At 33.6% G+C, this 24,341-nt stretch overlaps 1 protein-coding gene across 1 annotated transcript; it reads left to right on the top strand.

Moving 5' to 3' along the window:
• The first annotated feature begins 1,570 nt into the window (after positions 1 to 1,570).
• On the top strand, positions 1,571 to 23,644 carry wkd (TBC1 domain family member whacked). The gene is made up of 6 exons (XM_088239314.1): positions 1,571 to 2,113; positions 4,038 to 4,137; positions 5,283 to 5,497; positions 17,981 to 18,164; positions 19,943 to 20,137; positions 21,425 to 23,644. The coding sequence occupies exons 1-6, from the start codon at positions 1,950 to 1,952 to the stop codon at positions 21,659 to 21,661; spliced, it is 1,095 nt and encodes a 364-aa protein (XP_088095440.1). The 5' UTR covers positions 1,571 to 1,949; the 3' UTR covers positions 21,662 to 23,644.
• The last annotated feature ends 697 nt before the right edge of the window (positions 23,645 to 24,341 follow it).

The raw sequence follows: 24,341 nt of genomic DNA, 5'->3' as shown, positions 1-24,341 counted from the left end.
GTATGCAAACAGTAAAAGATATTACGATATACTGGTGGATTTTTATAAGCTGGCGCGTGCGCTATACTTACACATACGCATTGTGTAGTATTCGTAAATAAGCCCACGGTATGACATCGCACGGCATACGCATTATGAAAATAATCTCTGTCTCTCTCGCGCTTATGAGCGTGACATAAACAACTATTGCTTTATTAGTTGATATGTTTATACAATATACACAGGATGCTTCTGCGTTCGTCTGAATTTCACTGCGATTCTTAATAGTAAAAATATAATAATATGTACGAGTATCAAGTTATGGATTAAAAACACCGGTTTATAAATATGTAGGTATTTTCATTTAATCAAACCATGAATAGGTCGATTATGTAGTGATGGCGCTTTCGAAAAACTTACACAAAAACATTTATAATGTACAGAATACTGATATTAAAAATCTTGATGTTATATATTGTTTTATTAAATGTTTTTAAAAATCTCTTTTGGATTAAAACGGAAAAAAACAATTACTTAAGAAAATGTCATATACTTACGAGTATTTATTTTGAATCAAGCATCGTTTTTATTTAATATTTTGTGTTCATCATAATAATAATTGATAGAATGTAATTAAAATGCACATTTCAAATTATATTGGAGAAAATATGTATACACACTTGTTGATAAACAATAAATCTTGAATTTATAAACTTAACACAATTTCGCACTCTAGTTCTAGAATTCAGAGTAATTGACTGTAATTTTTTTTTTTCAAACTTAAATTGCCCCTTGTTCTTGGAAGGACTATAATTAGAAAAATATAAAATAATGAAACAAAGTATTTTAGTAAATTAATATTACATTTTCTTAACCCATTGTATTTTTTTTTTTCATATACACAACCCTCTTTTCCAACACCGAACATTTGGTTAAAATTTAAGGCAACATATTTTTAAATCCACAGTAGGTTCCTGTAGATTTTAAATGCGTTAGTGTGAGTTTTCTGAACGCGCCAGCTTAAATTAAACCACCAGTACGTACGTTGTTAATTATTATGGCTTAACACGGGCACAGCCTAAAAAGACTTAATAAGTTCATGAATAATAAAAAAATATATCTCACTTATGCCAGAACTTCTTTCCCGGTTTTTCCAGCGTGTATCCATTAGGCCTGTAACCGATTCGCAATCTTTCCAAATTACGAGGATTTCTGTTGTTCATAACTGGGGAGATGTCATCGTTAGAATTTGTGGTCGTAACTGTACTCGAGCATCGCACGGAAAGCGATGGAAATATTTTAAATATTTGTCTCTGTAACATATTTAACAGTTGACTGGGAAGACAAAATTTACTGAAAAATATCAAATAGTTAACCTAAAATAAGCCAAATTAAAGGTTATGTGTTTGCGGTACTTGTCAAAAATTCCATAGATACGGCCATAAAAAGAATCGCAGTCCGAAGAATTAATAAATGTCATATTTCATAAGCAATATTCGCCTTAAGTGGGTAAAGCGAGGCAATGTAAATTACAGGAAACGCTTTATTTTGTACTTGCAACACTGTCTAAAACTAGTCTGTTTCTTAAGTTGGTAGTCTTGTTGCGTATCTGTCAATGTTTTGGGCTCGTCCTCACGCCTGATTGTATTATTTAGTTTCCACGCACGTAGGCTTTCCAAATATGTAAACATCAGTGTGTCATATTATTGTCACCATTCTATAATTTCAGCACGATCGAATTCGGTCGCCCGACGCGCAAGTTTCTTTCGGACGCGAGCGAAAATCATCAGGTTGTTTTCTATCGGGCAATCGCCATACGTAAACAAGAGTGGAATATTATCAATTATTCTCCGCCCACCGCGAGAGTGAATTGTGAATAATTTAAGTGAAGTGGTTAGTGCCGTTCCGGTCGAGGTCGGGATGGACAGGGGAGGTATGGTTATCCCGCGCGCTTGATATAATATCGCAATATGTCATCTTTGAAAAGTACCACGGCTGATAAGAGTGATAAAACGGATAGAACGGATAATACATCCGTTTGTTCTTCCGTTAGCACTCTGCACGACGGCTCCGTCATCTCCACGGTGCCCGACAGGCACGGATTCCTGGGAGGAACTCAGTACAGCCCGGAGCCGTGAGTACTCGACATGTCTCTTCATTTCCTACCACAGCTTGCGCAATTTCCCGATCCCGTCGAATGTCAACTATTATTTTGAAAATTTCGCCTGTTTCAGCGTATTGCGGTCGGCGTATGCTTAATATATCGTTAAAAAATAATTGTAAACATGTATCTCAAGGTGAACCACTAATCTCAGGTCAATAATATTTATTATGAATTCTGTCGTCTTTAAAAAAAAGACATCTATGGAATGCACTAGCAAATTGTTTAACTTATAAAAGCAAGAAGACAAATGTGAGATCAGTGTGAACGGAGATATTCTCAATCAGGTTGAAGAATTTGTGTATCTGGGAAGTATGTTTACTAGGGATAGAAAGACCGAGAAAGATATTGAAAGGACGGTGAGTGCCGGGAACAGGGTGAACAGTGCACTGAAATCTACTTTGGTGAACAAATGTTTACCGCAGGAAGCTAAACTAGCAGTTCACAATGGAGTTCTACATTAGAAAAATAACACTTACGATTACTGTTGTAGCTTGAATCTTTCAGCTTTCCTAAATGCAATTTAGTCTTTCGACACTTCTTGATAGGAGCTATTATTCTTTAAAATAAAACTGTTTGATTGAAGGCCATCAAATCAAATAAATAGCATCACACGCAACGGTTATATGTGAGAAAGAGATAACAAATATATTATGCCTTAATCCGGAAGTTAGATTATAATAATACTCGGCAAGTCCTGTTCAACGGTTTGAAAGTGAATTTATTGTAAAATAAATAATAGTACAAACTGACATTTTAATCCTCAATATCAGTGTATCAGTATAAATCCTTTGACGGGTTTTGAAATTTTTTGTTTTGATTTGCTAAACAAAAATAAAATATGTATGAGTTATAAAATGTTTTTATGCGGATGATGGCAGTTCAATTATAGGTTATTCTTCAGTACCTATTTAAACTTTAAAAATAATGTTAGAGTTATGATTAAAACGTTACTAGTGTTAAGAATAAATATATGTAAAGAATTTTAGAAAAATCGATGAAAGAATGGTTCTAAAAAGACAATTTATGTTTTGTTTAGTGAACTATAGTACTGGGTAAGGAATACTTTTTTTTATTATTTTTTTTATTTAGAAAGCAAATAAAAATACAATTTTTCAACTAAATACAATTTTTTATTAAAAAAATAAACAATTCTTTTTTTTTACAAAAAAAATAACATAAATAAATTACAAAAAAATATATAAACTATGTTTTTAATCAGTGCTATATAAAGAGTAATTATAAATGTAACTTTTCACTTCTTTCTTAAATATATTGTATTCCTGACTGTACTTTTTATTATCTTTGTTCATTTCATTAAAGAAAAATATTCCTCTGTAAGTATAATGATCTTGTGCTGTAGTTGTTTTTAATTTGGGAATTAAGATATTACCACCTGTTCTAGGTCGCGTACTTACGTTTTGTGACCTAGAAACACAACTATTTATTTTGTCTTTATGTGTTTGAAGCAAATGATTATTTTTATATAACAATTTTATATACTTTAAAGTAATTAAGTTTTTATCATTACTCACTAAGCAATGGTGTTTTATTTCAAGTTACAATAGTCGCAAGTATGAAATGATCTAGGCTAATGAATAATACAATTTTATAAATCACTTTTTCGACAGCTGCATTAGTAGTTGAAATAGCTGAATAGAATGAATCCTTCGCTTCCTAGTAACTAGAGTTGGGGTTAGAGTCCCCGCAGGATTTAGTTTTTAGCAATTATGTTTTTTTTTTATTAATCAAATTTTTGTGCTGAATTAGAAAATATTTTGACTAAAAATATTAGCCGCTAGTGCCATTTGTTATGCATTATTTATCAAATATAAAATAGACATTTTTTTGTCTCACACTTGGATCACAATAAATATAATCGGGTGTTTCTTTCCAGAAAGCACACGGTGTCACCGGCCACCATTTTGCGGCGGGAACAGAAATGGCTTCGGATGCTCAGCCACTGGGAGTCCTTCATGTCCAGAAACTACCGGAAGGTCTGTATCGCGAATATTCAATTTTCTAACCGCCTGCGAGGTAGGCAAACATTCATTCGACTAATGCAAACAAATTAGAACAGGGATGGAGAACATTCAAGTCTAGGCATTTAAAGGGCTTATGACCTGTTATTGGCTGGTTTAAGTGGCCATTTTACACACTGTGTATTCATCATTTTGCCTATGTTTAAACATACACATTTCCTCAACTCTTCCATCCATTGACTTTTGCAAAGTAAATGCCTAGACTTCCATATTCCCTTCTCAAAAATGTTTTCCCTCTCACAACAAATTTAGAAAATATTATAATTAAAAAAAATATTTAAAAAAACCTTTAAAAAAATACAGATTGCAAAAATATTACATTAATTCTCATATATAACATCGAATATGCTACTAAAAATATACAAAACCTATATCAGACCTACTCTCGAATACGGGTTTAAGATATGAAATCCCTATTTTGTTAAGGATATCAACTTGTTGGAAAGAGTTCAGAGACGAGCTACAAAGTTGTCGCCGAGCTTAAAACGGCTTCCATATGTGGAGAGACTGACAACTCTCGGTCTCACAACGCTGCAGGAACGGCGAGAAAGGGGTGACCTGATAGAGACATACGAGATGCTCAAGAGTCACTATAGCTGCCCAAATTTGGCAGCAATATCCCATGTTTGAGCTTAAACAAGATGCTCGTCTTCGAGGCCACAGTCTCAGGCTGGAGAAAACGAGATTCGATCTAAATCCACGGAAGCATTTCCTTAGCAATAGTGTTGTTGATGGTTGGAATAAGCTGCCACAAGAGCTGATCTCAATGTGTAGTCTCAATAGGTTCATAATTGGACTAGTTTTGTTTCAGTAAAGTTAAAGTGCGTCAACAACTAACTTTCGTTTAAATAGATTTAAGCAAATCAGCTTTAAGCTGCTCGCTTTAAATTAATATAATAATAATAATAATAATCATGTATTGTGACAAATTTAGACCTAAACAAATGTCCCTAGGAAGAAAATCCAGCCTGTCTACAAACATTGGAGAAACTGAAAACACCATTGAATATTTTCATTTAATTTTTACTTTGCTTGATTCTAAGCGATTGCCAGTGGCGATAAGTCCGTCTTTTAAACTTGTTTATCGTGTCTGCGGACAGGTGCGGGAGCGATGTCGGAAGGGCATCCCGGCCTCGGTGCGGCCGCGCGCCTGGCTGTTCCTTTGCGGCGGCCAGCTGCTCCTCGAGCGCCACCCGCGCCTGTACGAGCAGCTGCTGCTGGAGCCCGCCGACCCCAAGTGCCTGGAGGACATCAAGAAGGACCTGCACCGGCAGTTTCCCTATCACGAGATGTTCGTCAGCGAGGAGGGACCCGGGTGAGTCTCTTTTCCACTCGGTTCTCTTTCAAATGAGAACATAATTAAGAGGATATAAGGCGAAAGAGCGGGTTAATGAATACGTATTTTAATATACTTTTTCTGTCTCGAATACTGAATCAAATTTGTATACTGTACGTCGGAAGATGGCAGATAAAACTATAGCACTTTTAAGGGTTTTGGATGATCCTAGTTCCTATAAAAGACAACAAAAAAATCAAACAATAGAGACTTGCCGATAGACTCTCTAGAGCGATGTAAAAAAATATCATCGCTTTAATGCCATATTCTGGGAAAAAATACGGGAATACGTTTGTATGAAAGAAAGCCAGACGCGTCTCCTAATATTGTTGATTGTATGTTTAGTTAAAAAATATGCATTTTACAAACTAATATTACACATGTGTATGTGTTTATTAACTCTTTTGTTACCAGCACTTTTAAACGTTAAAATTTATTCATTAAAAATAATCAAAATTAATTAATTAATTAAATTGCAGAAGGAGATTGAAGATGTTAAGTCTATCGCATTGTTTTGTGGGATGGCGATGATTTTTGTTAAAAACAAACACCCATATAGGTAGATAGAGTGTCATCGGAAAGCGTCTGGATTTTATTGCAATGTTTTGTTTTTGAAGTTATTTATATATATATATATACATATATATATAGTTTATTAGTTAAGGTAAAACCAGGTGTTCAAATTTTATTTGTACAACTATCTAAAATAATTACTTAACAATATAATCATAATTAACATGACAATTCCTATAACCTACTACATTTTTTATAGTAATAGTTTCCTCTGGATTGTGTGTGGTCTGCCTAACTAGGTGCAACTTAACTAGGTATAATGCATTTTACAAGTTTAATTATCCATACTATTATTTATGTTCAAAGCGTTAACTTTGTGGTCAAACGTTTTAATTAATGTTAGTAAATATTTGTATTTAACCACTTATCGACTTTTTATGTCTACCGGTTTCGAGATGTACCCATCTTATTTACTACTATATTACATGCAGAGTTAAAGGGGATGCAAACACCACCATGTCCGAACATTCATTAGGTTAATCATATTCAGCTATATATTTGAGGACAAAATAATATTCCCCTAATAAATAGTCAAATATCTTTTCAATATAGCCCACTTTTTGGTTTAAAAATTAATCAATCGTGTAACGTTTAACCCCTTAGCTCCTCACCTCCAAACCCCTACAAACATTTCCCTGAATATTATTAATCTAATTTTAGTGCATGTTCAGACATGGTGGTGTTTGTAGCCCCTTTAACTCTGCAAATAATTAATGCATTTTTTTGTAAATACTTTGTAACAGTAATGGTATAGGTGAAAGTGTATTTTAGTGTTTGCATTTGGTATAGTGAGTGTCCTGACAAAGAGACGGGTACGTCTCGAAACTGGTAACACATAAAAAGTAAGTAAGTGGTTAAGTACAAATATTTACTAAAATTAATACTTATAATAAGTTGGTTAGACGGCCAACTGTGAAACTGGCGTCGCGAGTTCGATTCCCGCCAGTTGCATAAAAAAAATCCAAGAAAGATTTTTTTTCCAATTGGTCTGGGTGTTGTGGTGTGTTTTTCATTACCTCCTTCCAAATCTTCTCTATCCCATCTGCTGACAAGCCTTAAAATAGAGGCTTAGCGAGTTATTTCTTTAAAAAAACAAATATATATATATATGTTTGGCTTCTCTTACCCAAACCCACTAACTTTACTGCATGCCAGAAGTTGCGCCCACAGTATATTATCTTGTGTGCCTGTTTTGCGACTTTAAATATTAGGATTTTTTGTATTTTTCTTTTCTGTTTTTGATGAATTTATCATTTACCTAAATATTTCAATTTTGAGGCCATTTTTCATCAATTTGGTGTTCAAATCTACAATATCATGCACTTATTGTATACAATTGTCTTTGAATAGTTACAACACAATCAAGTAATTATGTTTTGTTGTTTATCAAAGTAAATGTTTTGGTGTTTGCATAGTTCAATTCATAGTGCGCTATCTAAATTCCTTACTGTGATAATAGAGCCTTATCAGTTTATCAAACAGTGTCCCATTTCACATTTTAAACCTCTCTGTAAAACAAAATACTCCCCCTGTGCTGAATTTTAAAATCCAGTTCAACAATTATTTCAATATCACATAAACATTATACGAAGTCCAGCGGCAGATTTCCGATTTTGAAAAAATATTTTAGATGCGAAAGAGATAAGTATGGAAGAAATTAAAAATGCTGCTAAGTATATGAAAAATGGGAAAGCGCAAGGCTGTGATAACATTGCCACAGAGTTTATAAAGGCGGGTGGAGAAATAATTTTTGTATGGCTACATAAGCTCTTTAACCTATGTTTAGAGGAGAAATGCACTCCCCCTGATTGGAGGAGAGCTGTTGTTATGCCTCTATACAAGGGAAAAGGCTCTAGGGTGGACTGCGGAAACTATAGAGCTATCAGCCTTTTGAGCGCTGTTGGAAAGATTTATGGCAGAATACTGATTGAGAGATAAAGAAAAGTGACTAAAGATAGAGTTTGGGATATACAAAGTGAATTTATGAATGGAAGAGGATGTATGGATCAAATATTTGCTCTGCGCATTTGTCGATCTGCAAAAGGCATTTGATAGAGTTGACAGAGAGAAATTGTGGAAGGTTTTATCGGAGTATGGAGTAAATGGTAACCTGACAAGGGCTATTGCGTCACTGTATAAGGACAGCACAGCATGTGTGAAGGTGAATGGGTCATTCACATTGTGGTTTAATATTCCGAAAAGAGTCAAATAGGGATGTGTAATGTCACCATGGTTGTTCAACATATACATCGATAACTGTATAAAAGAACTGAAAGATTTAAGAATGGGAGCAAAAATGAGTGGTACAACTGTTAACTGTCTTCTGTATGCGGATGATGCCGTGCTTCTTGCTAGCAGCAAAGAAGACCTTCAATTCTTGGTAACAAAAGTCTACGATGTATGCAAGAAAAGCGATTTGCTTATGAATGTTGATACATCTAAAGTGATGAAAATATAACTAAATGTGAGATCAGCGTGAACAGAGATATTCTGAATCAGGTAGAAGAATTTGTGTACCTGGGAAGTATGTTTACTAGGGACGGAAAGGCCGAGAAAGATATTGAAAGGAGGGTGAGTGCCGGGAACAGGGTGAACGGTGCACTAAAATCTACTTTGGCAAACAAATGTTTATCGCAGGAGGCTAAACTAACAGTTAACAATGGAGTTCTAGTTCCAACTCTAATGTTTTAGAGCGAAGTATGGAATTGGAAAAATGATGATGAAAGTAGGTTGAATGCTGTCGAAATGCGATCCCTCGGGCGAATGTGTGGTAAAACAATGTATGATAGGTGCACAAATGTCGAGATCCGTGAAGTGTGTAAGGCTGAGACATGCATTATTGACAGAATCAAGAAAGGGGTGCTGCGTTGGTTTGGACATGTAGAGCGAATGGACAGCGAAAGAACGGCTAAAAGGATCTACGATGCAAATGTTGATGGATGCAGAAAACGAGGAAGACCGAGAAAGACATGGCACGATCAAGTCCATCAAATACTTGAAGATGGACATGTCAAAAGTAGGAATAATCGACGTGCGTGCATGATAAGATGTATGAATGTAGAGGAAGCGAGGTGTGTAAATAATATTTTTGGTTAAGTTTGATATTTTATAAACAAATGTATATATTATTTTAAAACACTGAACTTCCTCATTGTTATCTAGTGAAGATCTATCCGTGAAGATATGATGCTAGTTAGTAGTGGTTATATGTGACTGGACAGGATAACTGCTTGTTAATGCATTAATAGCACTGGGGGACAGTGTAATGTGATGTTATTTGTTTTGATTGATCAATAATCCTGCTCGCTCTGCTGTGACTATCGTTTGTCTCCCTGATGCAATCATGAATCCCAGTGATTTTCTAGCAAGAAGAGAATCAATACTGGAATAAAATTGTGTTTATTTTTTGTGATTTAAACTTTATTTGATACTTCTGATAAGGCTGTAGTCTGGTAAAACTAATGCAAAATGAGGAAATCATACGATTTTGCCATTTTAAAACTAATGTTTTTTTTTAATCGCGCAATAATAAAAAAATATAAACTAGATAAAAAAAATATTTTTTAAAGGTATTTCTGTTTAAAAATATACTGAAAAGTTTTATGTAACTAAAATATAATTACTTTTAGACCAGCAGATTACACCATTTCAAATTTAGACTTAACTTAGGTATCTGGGATCTCAATAAAGACTAAGTATGTGGCTAAAATTTCTTGTTATAATTTGAAGATATTAAATTGAACATGAAAGTGGCCGAAGCAGAATTTTGATTTTTAGTTTTTGAAAAGAAATACAAGCTTTATTTTCATAATAATTTATAATGAAGTGTTACGAAGTGAATGCCGATTCAATTAGAAATACAAGCCTTTTAAATCACATACATTTTTGTGACATTTTCCTTTATTTCTACGTAAAATTATGCATTTAGTGATACTTAAGAAAAAAATAATTATTGAAATATTTTGGTTGAAACCTTTTTTTATATAATTGTATCCTTTTTTTTTAAAAAAAAAAAAAGATAATTCTGGTTGCAATATTTCATTTAAAACAACATCTTATTTACGTTTTTATGACCTTCAGACACGCCCTTATCGTTTTTGGTTTCGAAAACGAAAGTTACATAAAACTTTTAAGTATATTTTTTAACAGAAACCTTTGAAAATTATTGTTTTTATCTAGTTCATGTTTTTTTATTTTTTTATTATAGCGCGATTAAAAAAAACATTTGTTTTAAAATGGCAAAATCATGTGATTTCCTCATTTTGCATTCGTTTTACCAGACTACAGCCTTAACTTTTGTAATGAAAAAAATCAGTTTCCCGTCGACAAAAGAGGAGTAACGTCTTATAATAATATTTTCTTATTGGGATAATGAAATGTGTCTGCAATAATATACTTAGACCCAGTTGTATAATCACCAGTAACTATTTGAATACTTTTATATAATGTTAACATTGAATTTATTACTATTATTAATTAGATATAAAAAATCGTATTTGAATAAACATAAATACAATAATAATGGAATCTTAAAGATCTAAAATTTATGTCTGTACTCCTCAACAGCTATAAAAATAGCAGACATTGAGCTAATGTAACATTGTTAGCCATAGTAGGCAGTAATTAATAATCTTAATCTGCAATTACACCCATATATTATACAGCATGACATCATCCATTCATGTAGCAAACAAAATGACACTTGTCACCAAATGAATTTACATACTAGAGAATCATTCCGTATTGTGAAATCATTGCTGAAAAATACATATTTATCTTACTGTGACTACCGCATATTGGTTTTATGTCAATCTTTCATTATCAGGTTTACTCTTGCAAAATTACAAATGACTCACTCCGGCAAATATATGAATTGATAAACATATGTTTTTTTATTCTCTGTAGTTTCAATTAAACACTAGAATTTTAAAAAGAGATTATTACCCCTTTAAATGAATGAAAAGGGGTCGAACGAATGTTCTACCGGGAAGCTTTAGAAATGTAGCTTTCCCGGAAGAAGTGCGCACAAGTCCAGGGGGACTGTTAGGCACAAAAGGTTTTTCTCGTCCACTTTGAAATGATTCAGAGGTGGAACATATTAATTAATACTCGTAGTGTGTTAACGCTCGCATGCTGTTAGAGAGAAATGAATTAGGTAATTCGAATAATACAGATTACCTATAATGACAGTTTTAGTGACATCGACATATTACACTGTAAATACCATATTTTTATCAGATCTGTTTAAGACATTTTAAATCTATCTCCTGCTTAACTTTAAATTTTGACTTTTAATTTAATTTAATTTTTCAATTTTAACTTTTTAATTTTAATTCTTAATTTTAACTTTTAATTACAACTCTTAATTTATACTTATTCATAGGTATATCTACTACCTGCATCCAATTAATTATTGTTGGTTGTGAAATATAAATGTTCATGGAAGCAGAAAGAGAGGGGAGGAAAGTAGAGTTGGAGCTATACAATATCTTCTCCCTTTTATGTATTTTTATTTAATATATTTATTTTTTTAGAATTTAATTCTTTTTTTCCCCTCTCCTGCATTCTTAATAAATTAATGTGAAATCTGTAATTGTTCTTACTTTTTTTAATTGTTCTTTTATACCTTGTATTTATATAAAGACTGTATGATTCCTTAATAAATAAATTAGTTTGATCATTTTTCAAAAAAAATAATTTTTTTTTGAACTAGAAAGTAGGTTGTAACAATTGCAGTCTTCCAACTATCACTATTTAAAAAAATGACAATCCGTTAGTCTATGGCAATGTAGCGTCGTTATTCTGTTCACAGATCCATCCTACTACAAAACTAAAACGAAATGCGAACCAAACTAACCATAGATAAAGCAAGTCAATGATTGAAATTTGAAGAATGAATTTCAAATATATTATTTTTGACATCTCACCTTACCGCCTACTCATTTTCAAATAATGTTACTCACTGTCGATATATTATCGTTAAATATTTTTTAATTGAGGATGAAAAATAAGTATACTATTTTATTTCTCACCTCTCCGGCTATCCTTATGCAAAAAAATTATGTCAATCGGTCGTTCCATTGAGACTTGAAGGAAACACAAACAAACTCACTTTCGCATTTATAATATTCGTATAGATTACCATATTGGTTAGTGCCATCTATTGGTTAAATTTGAAAACCCAAGGTAATAACAGCGCATGTGTCAGATCATACGATGTTTGAGATTACATAATACGCATGCCCCCCAAAATGCGATGCCAATACAAAAAATACATTTTACCATTTCAATTTTTTTCATCGATAGTCTAATCTTCTCGAAAACTCCTGTCGACATGTTGGTAGGTCAGAATTCGTCATACCAAGGTGAATAGAGATAATAGAAAACTTAAGTATACTGTTTTCGATATGTACCAATGAAGATAGCGTTAGTAATCGCAGCCCTGAAGTGTAGGATTGATCACCTTATCTTCTTGTAGCAAATGATCAAAATACAATATGCATTTGGTTTACAAATTCAGTTCCCTATGCACCACTGGATGCGGAAAGGGAAATGATGATGATGATCATTTATTTATTTATATATACGCCCAATAGGCATTTTTAAGGACATATGTATGCAAAGAAAATTATTATAAAAGAAAGTAGAAAGACACAATGGTATATAGTAGACTTGGTGGGAGCGAAAACGGGAGAGAGGTGTTTATAATTGAATTTGATTCAGTGATCATTTGAAAGAAGACAACTTGTTATCGAAGAAATCAAGACTGGTAGTTGTTTGCAGACTTAAGAATTCTGGGCATAGGGGAATGAAAACCATAGTTAGTTCTATGGTTATCAGTATGAAAAAGTAAGTTTTGTCTGAGGTTTCTGGTTGAAATTCTTCAAAGTAAATCTTCCTGCTTTTCGTAGATCTCTTCGCCATTAACGCAGCGTGGGATGAAACTGGATTGGTATGGGTTAGCTCGAAGTCTTGTCCTCTTGAATATATCGCACGGCATTATTTTATTGCCCTTGTTTGTCTTTACTACATAGTTTTATTTTATTTTTGTTCAGTTTCTTGTCCATATGTTTCTTTCAAATAACTGCTGTGCAATTGGCTTAGGCCATGTATATAAATAATGAATATTTATTTTCTCTGTTAGAAATCATCCTTCATATGATGAATTGCCAATAATAAAAAAGAAATATTTTCTCTGTCAACTTTAAGTTGGCTGAACATGGTGAGTTTTTACACATCTGGGCTAAAGAAACAAATAACGCTGATCTATTCACCTATATAAATATTGTCTGTATGGAAGAATAGTGTTATCTTAAAGAGGCCAAGGGTATTAACATGTTTATAGCAGGATATGATACACACCTGTACCCGTAATGTCTTTATAATTTCATTACACTTATCTATTGATTTGGGGATTTAGTGCTGTCTGTACTAATAAAACATTATTTATACGTTCTTATCCGAACCGTTAAAAAATAATCACTCTTTATATTGCCACAAATTCATTATGAATACTCCATACATACATACATTGAGTGCTTGGCCATAGTGGCGAGTGTTTTGCCGCGCCCGCGCAGTCGCTATGGACATGTTACAGTATGTTTGATTTCACCGAGTACTAAAACTTTCTTTTTTGCATCACTTATAAGGCTTTTTATACTATTTTCACCATACCTACATTTAAATTAAACAATATTTCACATATTTTTATACATTTTCATTAAAAATGCTATTTGTCCACAATTTGGTCTCCATTTTATATGTCTCACCAATATAAATTAGAAAAAGTTCAACAAATACAAATATATAATGACCCAGAAGCCAGAAATCAGCAGTGCTATTTATAGATTTTACCTATTAAATAATCAGGCAAAAACTCTATCTATCTCTGTCTATCTGATTTTGGCAAATAAAGCATGAAGAGTACGTAAGAAATTGTTGAACACACAATGTAAAAGGATACTTTTTTTATTGCTTTGTCTTGAAGCGGTATATTTTACGCATTTGGTGGCAAATCGTACGATTCAAATGACCGACTACAACCTTAAGATTTTTCAATTTTAAACTATCGATTCCTCTTGAGTAAATTGATTATAATTCTCTAATGTGTAAAGTTAACTTAAAAACATTATTTAGTAGATGGACAATTGAACGTAGTTATACAGAAAGCAGCCAGCCATAGAAAAGTGAAACTGAGATAATAGCCATTTTGTGAAAAGAGTGAATTATAAAATCTACACAATAGTTTGAATGTTTTTGACTTTAACAAACGATAAACAATGAATACATAAGTTTTTTTATATATTTCAAACCAGAATCTTATTGTGTATTTGACCAGTTTAAAAGATTTTTAAGGTACAATAAGATTTTTCTAGTTTTGTGGGTGTTTTCTGCAAATTGAGAAATGCCATTTTTTTGATCGACACCTTTTTCCGGAGGTGATTAATACAGTTTTTTTATATGAAAGCGGTCTGGCTGTTTTTAGCAGAACATAGAATCGACCTTTCTGCACCCGATAACATCAATATCGCATTTTTCCGAAATTGTGGACTGGCTGCTTTCTGCATAACTACGTTCAATTATTAGTGATTTGATGATTTTTATACAATTTTAAACGGCTGTTTGAACATCTTTGATTTAACGAACCACATAACATTTAATATACCTTTAAGCCAGACCCGTCAGACTAACAAAACGCTATTTTATATGAACAAATCTAGTAACAATTATTATATTCACTCGCCTATTCAGAGACTACATAAACTTGGCAATGAATTTAGCTCTATTGATATGTTTTGCTGTTCAATATCCAAATTTAAAGAAAGACTTTTATTAATGATAAAATAATTTATTGGGTCATTTAGCCATTTTGTGTTAAGAGGCCCTATTGTTTTTTGGTTTTGTTTATTTCATTTTTTTTCCATTAAATTTGTATTCTTGTATTCATTTATTTTATAATCCCTATGTAGTTTATAGTTTATAATTACCATATCTGTGTATTTTTCATGATGTAATAAAATAAAAAACAAAATGAAATAAAATAAATTAATAAAATATTAGCAACATCAATTAGCTTTTCTTAATGCTAATCATATCTAACTATGAATTAATTCTAATTATTCCATGATATGTATACTGCCTTCATAAGAAAAGGGACAGTTTTTTGACAAAAAAACACAAAATTAGTTCAATATTAGGTAATAATCTACAAGAAATTTCGAATAGCTGCAACACTGCAGTCTTTTTTAGTACTTTATACATGGGTGAAATAATTTAACATTATTCTACACGCTATAATTGCCCCGGTATCACTGAGGCCAGGCCCCAAAGCAAACCTTTGTCTTTATTCAGGGCCCCGCACTCGGCTAACAAATACCGGGATCCCTAAAATTATATTCATTTATACAAAATCTTTTTATTACTAAAAATTTTATTTGCCGTTATATTTTCTCACTAGACGACTAATTGCGCGTCCGGAACACATGTATATATATTGTAAAGCTTTTATATTCTATAAATACTTCAGACCACTACATATAATCATTTCTCGAGCATCTCCTCAAGTAGTCTATTCAACTTAAGACGAGGATGAATGGGTTCATTAGCTAAAAATACATATAAGAGCCCCTTGGTTTTGCACAAACTCAATGTATTTACTATGGCTGTTTGCTGTATATATTTTATACACACAGTAGAACTCAGTTTATCTGAACTCCGGTCATCCAGATTGCCAAATATCCGGATCGTTATCAGGAAATAAATATTTTATAATAACAAACCTCGGGACCTCGCTGCTCATAAACGAGTTTCTTTGTCAAAGCAATTAACTTTGCTGATTTAAGTAAGTTTTTAATGTAATTCCAATTCACTGTATAATTTCAAAAGCAATTTAAAAAAAGGTCTTTCAAAACATTGTCATAATTCAGGGGTTAATCCGATTTTACGGATTTTTGCTTATCTGGATAATGTCTGAAACTCATTAATGCGGATAGTTGGAGTATCAATGGGCATTTTTAAGGACATTTGTATACATAGAAAATTATTATAAAGGAAAGTAGAAAGACACAATGGTATATAGTAGACTTGGTGGAAGTGGAAGCGGGAGAGAGATGTTTATAATTAATTTTGATTCAGCGATCGTTTGAAAGAAGACAACTTGTTATGGAAGAAATCAAGACTGGTATGTTTGTTGGCAGATCTAAGAATTCTGGCCATAGGGGAATAAAAATCATAGTTAGTTCTATGGTTATCGGTATGAAAGAGTATGTTTTGTCTGAGGTTTCTAGTTGGGATATTTAATTTTATTGAGCTCAGTAGTTCAGGCGCATCAAATAGTGAGTTGAGAATTCTAAATAGGACTAGAAGGCCGGATTTATTTCGACGGTCTTGAAGAGAAGATATATTTATGCTTATATTTATGTGAAAATCTAACTCTTTGGGTTACATGACGTGTACATGAATGTGTATAACTTGTTAGTAAAATGCATATAATTTACAACTTAATAAACATATTGGGGATTTGAATAAGTTCACACTGTTTTTTCGTAAAAATTATGCTTTATTTAAAAAAAAAAAACATCATTCGAAGTATGGTCTATCGCTAGCGACTACTTTCTCCTATCTTTCTGGCAGCAAATGAATACCATCTCAAAAGACAATGTATCTTTTGAGGTTATCCACGAATCGAGAAAATTTTTAGCATCTTCATAAGAATGGAAGTGCTGCTCGGCCATACCATGAGTCATCGACCGGAACAAGTGGTAATCGGAAGGAGTAGTGTCCGTTGAATACGGCGGGCGAGGTAGGACTTCCCATTTGAGCGTTTCCAAATATATTTTGTCTGGCCTTGCAACATGCGACCGAGCGTTGTCATGCTGCAAAATTGCTTTGTCATATCTCTCCCAGTATTGTGGCCGTTTTCCCTTCAATGCCCGACTCAAACAAATCGATTGTTGTAGATTGCGATCTCCCGGGATGGTTTTGTTTGGTTTGAGGAGCTCAAAATACACCACCCAGCCGATCATATGGCAGAGCAGAAATAATGACTTCTGCTGCATATTTTTAAAAAAGTAATGCAGTAAAATTCACAGCAAATACTCTTTTTTGGCATTAAATTCGACATCTTTAATGCTATGAAAAAATATATCGTTTACGCTTTGGCAGAAAAACATATACTTTCATTTCAAGCCTAATGGTAGAGCTTCACAAAGAAGTTGGCTGGTTGGTTGGTAGTATTGCCCGATGTAAAAAGTCTACGATAACACTATCTGTCCGTATTATAATAACACAATCATTGCTTACAATCAACAAAAGAGTTTACAAAATGGATTGTATCATTCGCCCAAACCAATATTGAATCAACTTCTCCACAAATGTATAGTTTATGTTGTGTTTTGGTTCTTTGATTTTAATTTTTATAGTATAAATAATATAGGTATACATAAATTAAATATAAACATAAATATGTAGTGTTTAAAACTGTCAGAACATTTTGTTAATTATCTCTGTATATTAAGTCTTCTTTGTAAATTCTCACATGTAAAAATATTTTTTTATAAGTATATTGTTAAGTGCTCTTGGCACGGGTAACACTCCAGCGAGGTCACATTATTTTTATCATTAATCATTGTTTGCTATGTGGAAAAAAATGGATAAATAAAATAAATATAAATATAAAAAATGCCTCGATTTAAATGCTAAAGGAAAAAAATTGCTACCTTGAAAAAAAAAAAGGGAAATTTTTGAATATTTAAATTCCCGGTTGTGAATACTGTTCCTGCGCTAATACTGGTTTATAAAAATAGTGAAATTCCTTCCTCAATACACGCGCTCTTAATGAGGCAGTGCGAGTAATTTCAATAAATAAATGAGTATTTTCTCCATTTGCAGGCAGCAGGAGCTCCTGTCTGTCCTGAGGGCATACTCCGTGCTGAACCCCAAGGTGGGGTACTTCCAAGCCCAGGCGCCCGTGGCTGCCTTCCTCCTCATGCACATGCCGGCCGTTCAGGCCTTCTGGTGTCTGGTCAGCATCTCCGACAAATACCTGGCCGGGTACTACAATCCTGGCCTCGAGGTAACCGATTTCAATCCTGAGGCTGTTCATTGTATTGGGTGAATTCTTTGTTTGTTTCCTATAAGCATAGGGATGTGTCATCGTTTTTTTTTTTTGTAAAAACATCAAGTTTAAAAAAAAAAATGGTATTCCTATATTCCCCCAGCAAAAGTGATGACATAACTTTGTAATAATGTCTAAGGAGTGATTTATATTGACACACGAAAAATCGTTCCTATCTAGCATGTTAATTTATTTTTTTAATACAATGCTTGACATATAAATCAACATATATATATATAAAATCAGCTTTAAAACTAAAATAAACCTAATTATTAATGACATTTTTACAAGGTTACATCATTTTGCAAAAACATTAGAGATAATAAATTGATCAATGTAAATTGATCGAATAAAAAAATAATTCATTTCATGTTCTTCATGAAAATATCTTATTTTTATTTATGAGTATAAATGTCTTATTTTTTGGTAAAAAAATGTCCTATCAAAGGCTTGTTTTTGGCGTTTTTACATCAATTTTCGGAAACAAGAGTTTCATGTTTGCATGAAAAAACTGATAAAATCGATTTGATCGGTACATGATTAGTGATCAGTAATTTCTCACTATTTACATTAGTTTGACAGCTGTCATTTTAATCAAGCTATATTTTAAGGACTATAAATCCCTTCTATCTCTATATTTTTCTGTTTAAGTTGGTAGCCAGCGAAGTTAATTATATATTGCTTAATTGTTTTGGAGCAAGTTTTTATTATCCTAATAAAAAAATATCATGAAATAATTTCAAGGGTACAAAAGAAAAAATAATCAGTTCGGTACTTACAAAATATAAAATATTTTTTTACATAAATATGACATAAAAGTAACCAAAATTCTGACATTCACAAATATAATACCAGGCAAACGTTTCCCGTTTTAAAAGAGGTGAAATCTCAATTGATGACCTACCCTGCTCTGTGGTGGTATTCTGAATCTTCTCTGCCGCCTAGAGAGCGGTTAATTTGAGGATTTTTATTTTTTCAATACGACGACACTTTGCTTCATATAATGGCCACACTGATGATTAAACGTCAAATTATGCATAAAACTGTTTGAAAAATGGAAAAAAACGAATACGGTTGGGTCAATTCAACCTAATTAAGTGTTTTGGGTAATGCTTAAGGTCGCAATAATGTTCTTAATCGGTCGGCCTCGTGGTGTAATGGTTAGCGCGTTTTCTTACCACGCAAGAGGTCTCGGGTTCGATCTCCGACATGGTTAATATGAAATATTTATTTAAAATGGTGTTTTTACACTAGAATATTTAATATTCCCTGGACTGGTACCTGAAGCGTAAGACTGATCATCTTACCTGCATGTAACAAAATGATCAAGATACGCTGCGGTTGGTGTACCAATGCAGCGCCCTATGCACCATTAGGTGCGGAAAGGGAAATGATGAATGTTCTTAATGAAAATCATTATGTTTGATTCACGTATTCATATTTTTTTGACCAGTGTGGCCATATATGAAGCAAAGTGTAAACGCATGCAAAATCTGTAAATTAATCTCTCTCTAGGGGGTAGAAAAGATTCAGAATACTACCCCTAGACGTTCTTCAACGGCCGAAATAATTGTTAGTGTAAGTGTGTTACACAGCTATAAAGTAGTTCAATCGTAAAGCTAGAATCATGTAAATTTTTTAGCGAACAATTTTAAAAAAATCATTTATCCTGTATTTACCCATTTTATTGGATGCGCGATGTGTGATATTCTACATGCCAGTATTGTATACGCTAGGTGCTGCAGCGTGACGGGGACATCCTGTTCGCGCTCCTGAAGCGCACGGCCCCCGCCGCCCACCGCCACCTCAACAAGCACCGCGTGGAGCCCGCGCTGTACGCCACCGAGTGGTTCCTGTGCGCTCTCACGCGCACGCTGCCCTGGGACTGCCTGCTGCGCCTGTGGGACTGCTTCCTCTGTGAGGGAGTCAAGGTGAACAGTCTATATACGTGTAATATGAGGCCCGAGACGTGAACTAGCGGGCAGCCGACACTAGGTATATTATCTTCTCACACAGTTCCACGTCCTGCCTTGCAATTCAAACCGACGTGCGTGTTTAGTAAATAACAGCATTTATCGATACTATTCCTGGCCGATTACCTTTCGTTCCCATCCTTCCTTTGACCCATCCTTATGGTACCTACCTAACATCAAGATAGAAGATATTCAAAATTAGAAGATTCGGATTTAGAACAAAAACAATACAACATTTTTGACTTCACATAAAATCGGATAAATAGTGGGTGGAATCGTCGCGCGTCGTAGAAAACATTGTCTCATTTTGTAGTTCATTTGTGATCCAGTGCCAGAAATTGAAGAACATTCAGATTATATTAAAGGTAGATATCCACTCCATGTACCTATTCCTTTCTCAAATATTTCCCAATTCACAAAACTGAATGAAATTCAATTTTCATTTACAGTCCGCCTTTTCGTTAACAGTGCGTCTAGCTCGAAGTATTTCTCCAAACTGATAAATAAATTCATATATTTAAATTTATTTCAACAGAGAGGGAAAACATTTTTGAGACGGGAATATGGAAGTGTGGGCATTTACAGGGCTTATGACCTGTCACTGGCTGGTTTAAGTGGCCACTTTACACACTGTGTAACATTAACCAGAGAGGGAAAATCATTTTTGAGAAGGGAATATGGAAGTATAGGCATTTACTACACAGTGTGTAAAGGGCCACTTAAACCAGCCCGTGACAGGTCATAAGCCCTGTAAATGCCTAGACTTCCATATTCCCTTCTCAAAAATGTTTTCCCTCTCTGTTGAAATAAATTTAAATATGAATAGCTAAAACTAAAAAAGTAAATTAAAACAAAAGCAACATAAAAAACACAAATCAAATGTTTTTAAAAACATATATTTTCTTTCATTCTGGAGTCCTAAGCAAAAAAAATCTGAAACGATAGGTTTTCATATACATAGGTATTTTGATAAATTGTTTTTCTTAGCTGACATTTATTGGTGGAACTGCAATGAGGAAGTTCAGCCCTATGGGAGGTAAATAGAATATAAAAAATGGAAAACCATTGAACACACGTTAGCAGATAATGTATTTTAGGTATCTACTTGCGTATGTTACAATTATCGCCTTATAAAAATGGTTCTCGCTCTGTTACTTCACAAAAATCAACAGATAACTCGAGATATTTTCTGCACAAGTAGCCTGCGCATATATTCATACTTATTATTAAAGTTTCCTTTCTCAGGTCTTATTCAAGGCGTCGCTGGTCATCCTGGCGGGGGCGCTCGGCTCCGCCAAGGTGCGCAAGAAGGCCAACGGGCTGTGCGAGACCGTGGAGATACTTCGCCACCCGCCCCCGGGCATCTTGTGCGAGGAGTACCTCATCCCGCAGATGGAGAGGCTGGGCCTCACGGAGGAAGACTTCGAATTCGAACACCAGAGGCAGTCGGCCAGAAGAAAGGCGTCGGCCGCCAAAAGGTAACCGTAGAGACTTCTACGGTACGGATTCGTCTATGAATAATAAGCAATCCAACTTTCAAGAGATTATAATAGTAATTATCACTAATATGGATCGTCCCGTACATTAGTCGGATATCTCCAAATAACGAGTTTAGAAGAGATAAGAAATGAAATGTTTAAATTCTCCAACCAAATGCAGAGTATCCTCAACCACCTGTAACATGGGTGAGTTGATTGATCAGTTTTACACTTCAGGCGCAAGTCCATGAAAAATGAAATATTGCCGATTTAACAAATCAATATTTCTCGTCCACTCTGCCAAGAATTGTACCCGGGACCTCGAGAGTGGTAGATGAACACGCCAACCGCTACACAGCCAGGCTGACTTATCTCCACTCGACTCCCTTAGTCAGGAGCAGCTGTCGAGTGAAAAGCACTCGTCCAGTTCTCTTTACCTTCTGTTTTATACAGAGAATTGTATGTATTCTTCATCTGCCTATACGCAGAGAAAGTATTCATATTATTGTTGTTTTGTGTCCAAATTGGGTACAAAATGTCCGCTTCAATATTTAAGAAAGGACCCAATAAATATAACCATTTAATTCTGTAGTGGTTCTCTAACATAATTTTTTTGGGGATCTGACCGTGCATACTTCAGTGCTTAGGACTCCAAGTCTCTCCATACTTCTAATAAAATAAAATCCTTCCCTTAAAATATAGATCCCTTCAAGGCCCTTATCTCTTTCATAGTTCTGCAGCCGCCTCTGATACGAAGAAGGCCCCGCACCCCGATTTTTATTGACCATAGTGCGGGGTCGAGTGACAGAGAAGTAGCCTGCACTCCTTAGATCTTCTCTTATCACACGAGTTGTTTTGGACAGGCTCAACCAAAATTAATAAGAGAGCACGATCACAGTTACATCTCTAGATTCCATAACCCAATATTTTGTGGTTTTGCTCGGTTAAATCTATTGAAACAACGGTAATCTGGGTGAACCGGCTCGTCATCTTCTTGATGGCACTCCTGTGTATGACCATGTTTGATATAAGATCATTTGCTGAGGCCTTTTCCTTTTTTCATTGTAAGACAAGTAAAAAATGATCATAGAAGAAAGAATCTGTATGATGATGTCGGGTAAAGTCTTTATTTTCATTAAGCCTTCTATCTGGATGCTGCCTTGACATCAGATAGAGAGGAACATCTTACATTAAAATTCATACTTTAATCTAGTTTTTGTACATGTCTTACTGATGTACCGAATGATCTATGTATATTTTTATTCTAATTGCATGGGTTAGTGGCTAACTATTTCCAATAATTGGTAGATCATAAAATGTTTCATAATAATTTACGCACACAATGAGAATTTTCAGTGCTTGTTTATGTTTTGGTATTTTGTTAGTAGATTAAGTACCACTTGCATCAAGAACAGCTAATTAAAAAAGTTTATGGTTAAATAATTTATGCGTTTTTGTCAAAATGGACCAAATAAATTGCATAAAAAACGTAGGATAAAACTATCCAATTTGCACATTTTTAGGTAAACAGAAAAATTATTTAACTTTGAACTATGTATTTTCAACTAAACTCTTTGTGGTGCAACTACCCCTAAATCAATAAGATAGAAAATAATATTGTTTTTACTCTTTTACTCGAGTAAATTGTTTTGTTTTACACATTTCGGATTTGCAGAAGTATCCATCAACAGGTGTAATAGAGAAATATCACATACTACAAACACCGATAAAAATATATTAGAATAATTAATTGTATTTTTAAAATCAATATGGATATTGTGGAGAAATGTTTTCATACATAAATGTAAAAAATAAATTCAATAAAAATATGTTCGTAGAAAATAGCAACGTGTTTGGCTTTGGTTTGTGATGTCAAGATTCGTGACAATGTTCTGAACAAATTTAAATGGCCAGGAACAAATAAACATGAATCGTGACGTACTAGGGGCGTGGCCAATGGAATGACCGTTTTTACGTAAATTCAAAATTACAAATTAAAAAATATTTTTCATGCCACTAATAGTTAGGGTTTTTTTTTTTCACTGGACTGTATTTCATAGACCTTTATTACTTTAAAAATAGATCCTAAAATAATTTGATATTTATATTACATTCCAATTGCCTATGCGCTATGTGACTACATAATGTGTTGCTCCCGTCGAAAATGTTTTATTATCATAAAAATATTTCGTAATTTAAACTCTAAACCGGGAATAAGAGTCCCAATCGCCCGTGCGTTATGTACTGTACCTGCAAGAAGATGCATTAAGATGGTTCTACAAAAATGACACTTCATAAATCATCAAAAATAATAATTAGAGAACTTTTAATCTATTTAAAATTGATTTTTCTGACTAGTGAGATCAATAGTTCTAACACGCTTTTTAAATATTTATTTATTCCGTACATTTAAGATTATCTCTATGGTACGATTCAATTTGATGCCTACCATTTCCAAAAAATATTCACTGAAATTTCTCATTGAAATTAGCTGCATAAATGGTGTTTTCAATTTGACCACCGAATGTTGAATGCACAAATATTTATAATACATAATATTCTTTCATATTATTTGTAAGTTTTTTTATTCGGTTAATGTATCATTGAAATATAGTGTTATTTGCTTTCTTCACTTTTTTATACATGACAACCCAGAGGTAAAATTGTATGGTATTTAATAAACA

This window comes from Micrasema longulum, unplaced genomic scaffold, assembly GCF_059751315.1.
Source record: "Micrasema longulum isolate JH-2025_06_02 unplaced genomic scaffold, ASM5975131v1 h1tg002129l, whole genome shotgun sequence".
NCBI lineage: Eukaryota > Metazoa > Arthropoda > Insecta > Trichoptera > Brachycentridae > Micrasema > Micrasema longulum.
This window is presented reverse-complemented; position numbering and strand designations above follow the sequence as displayed.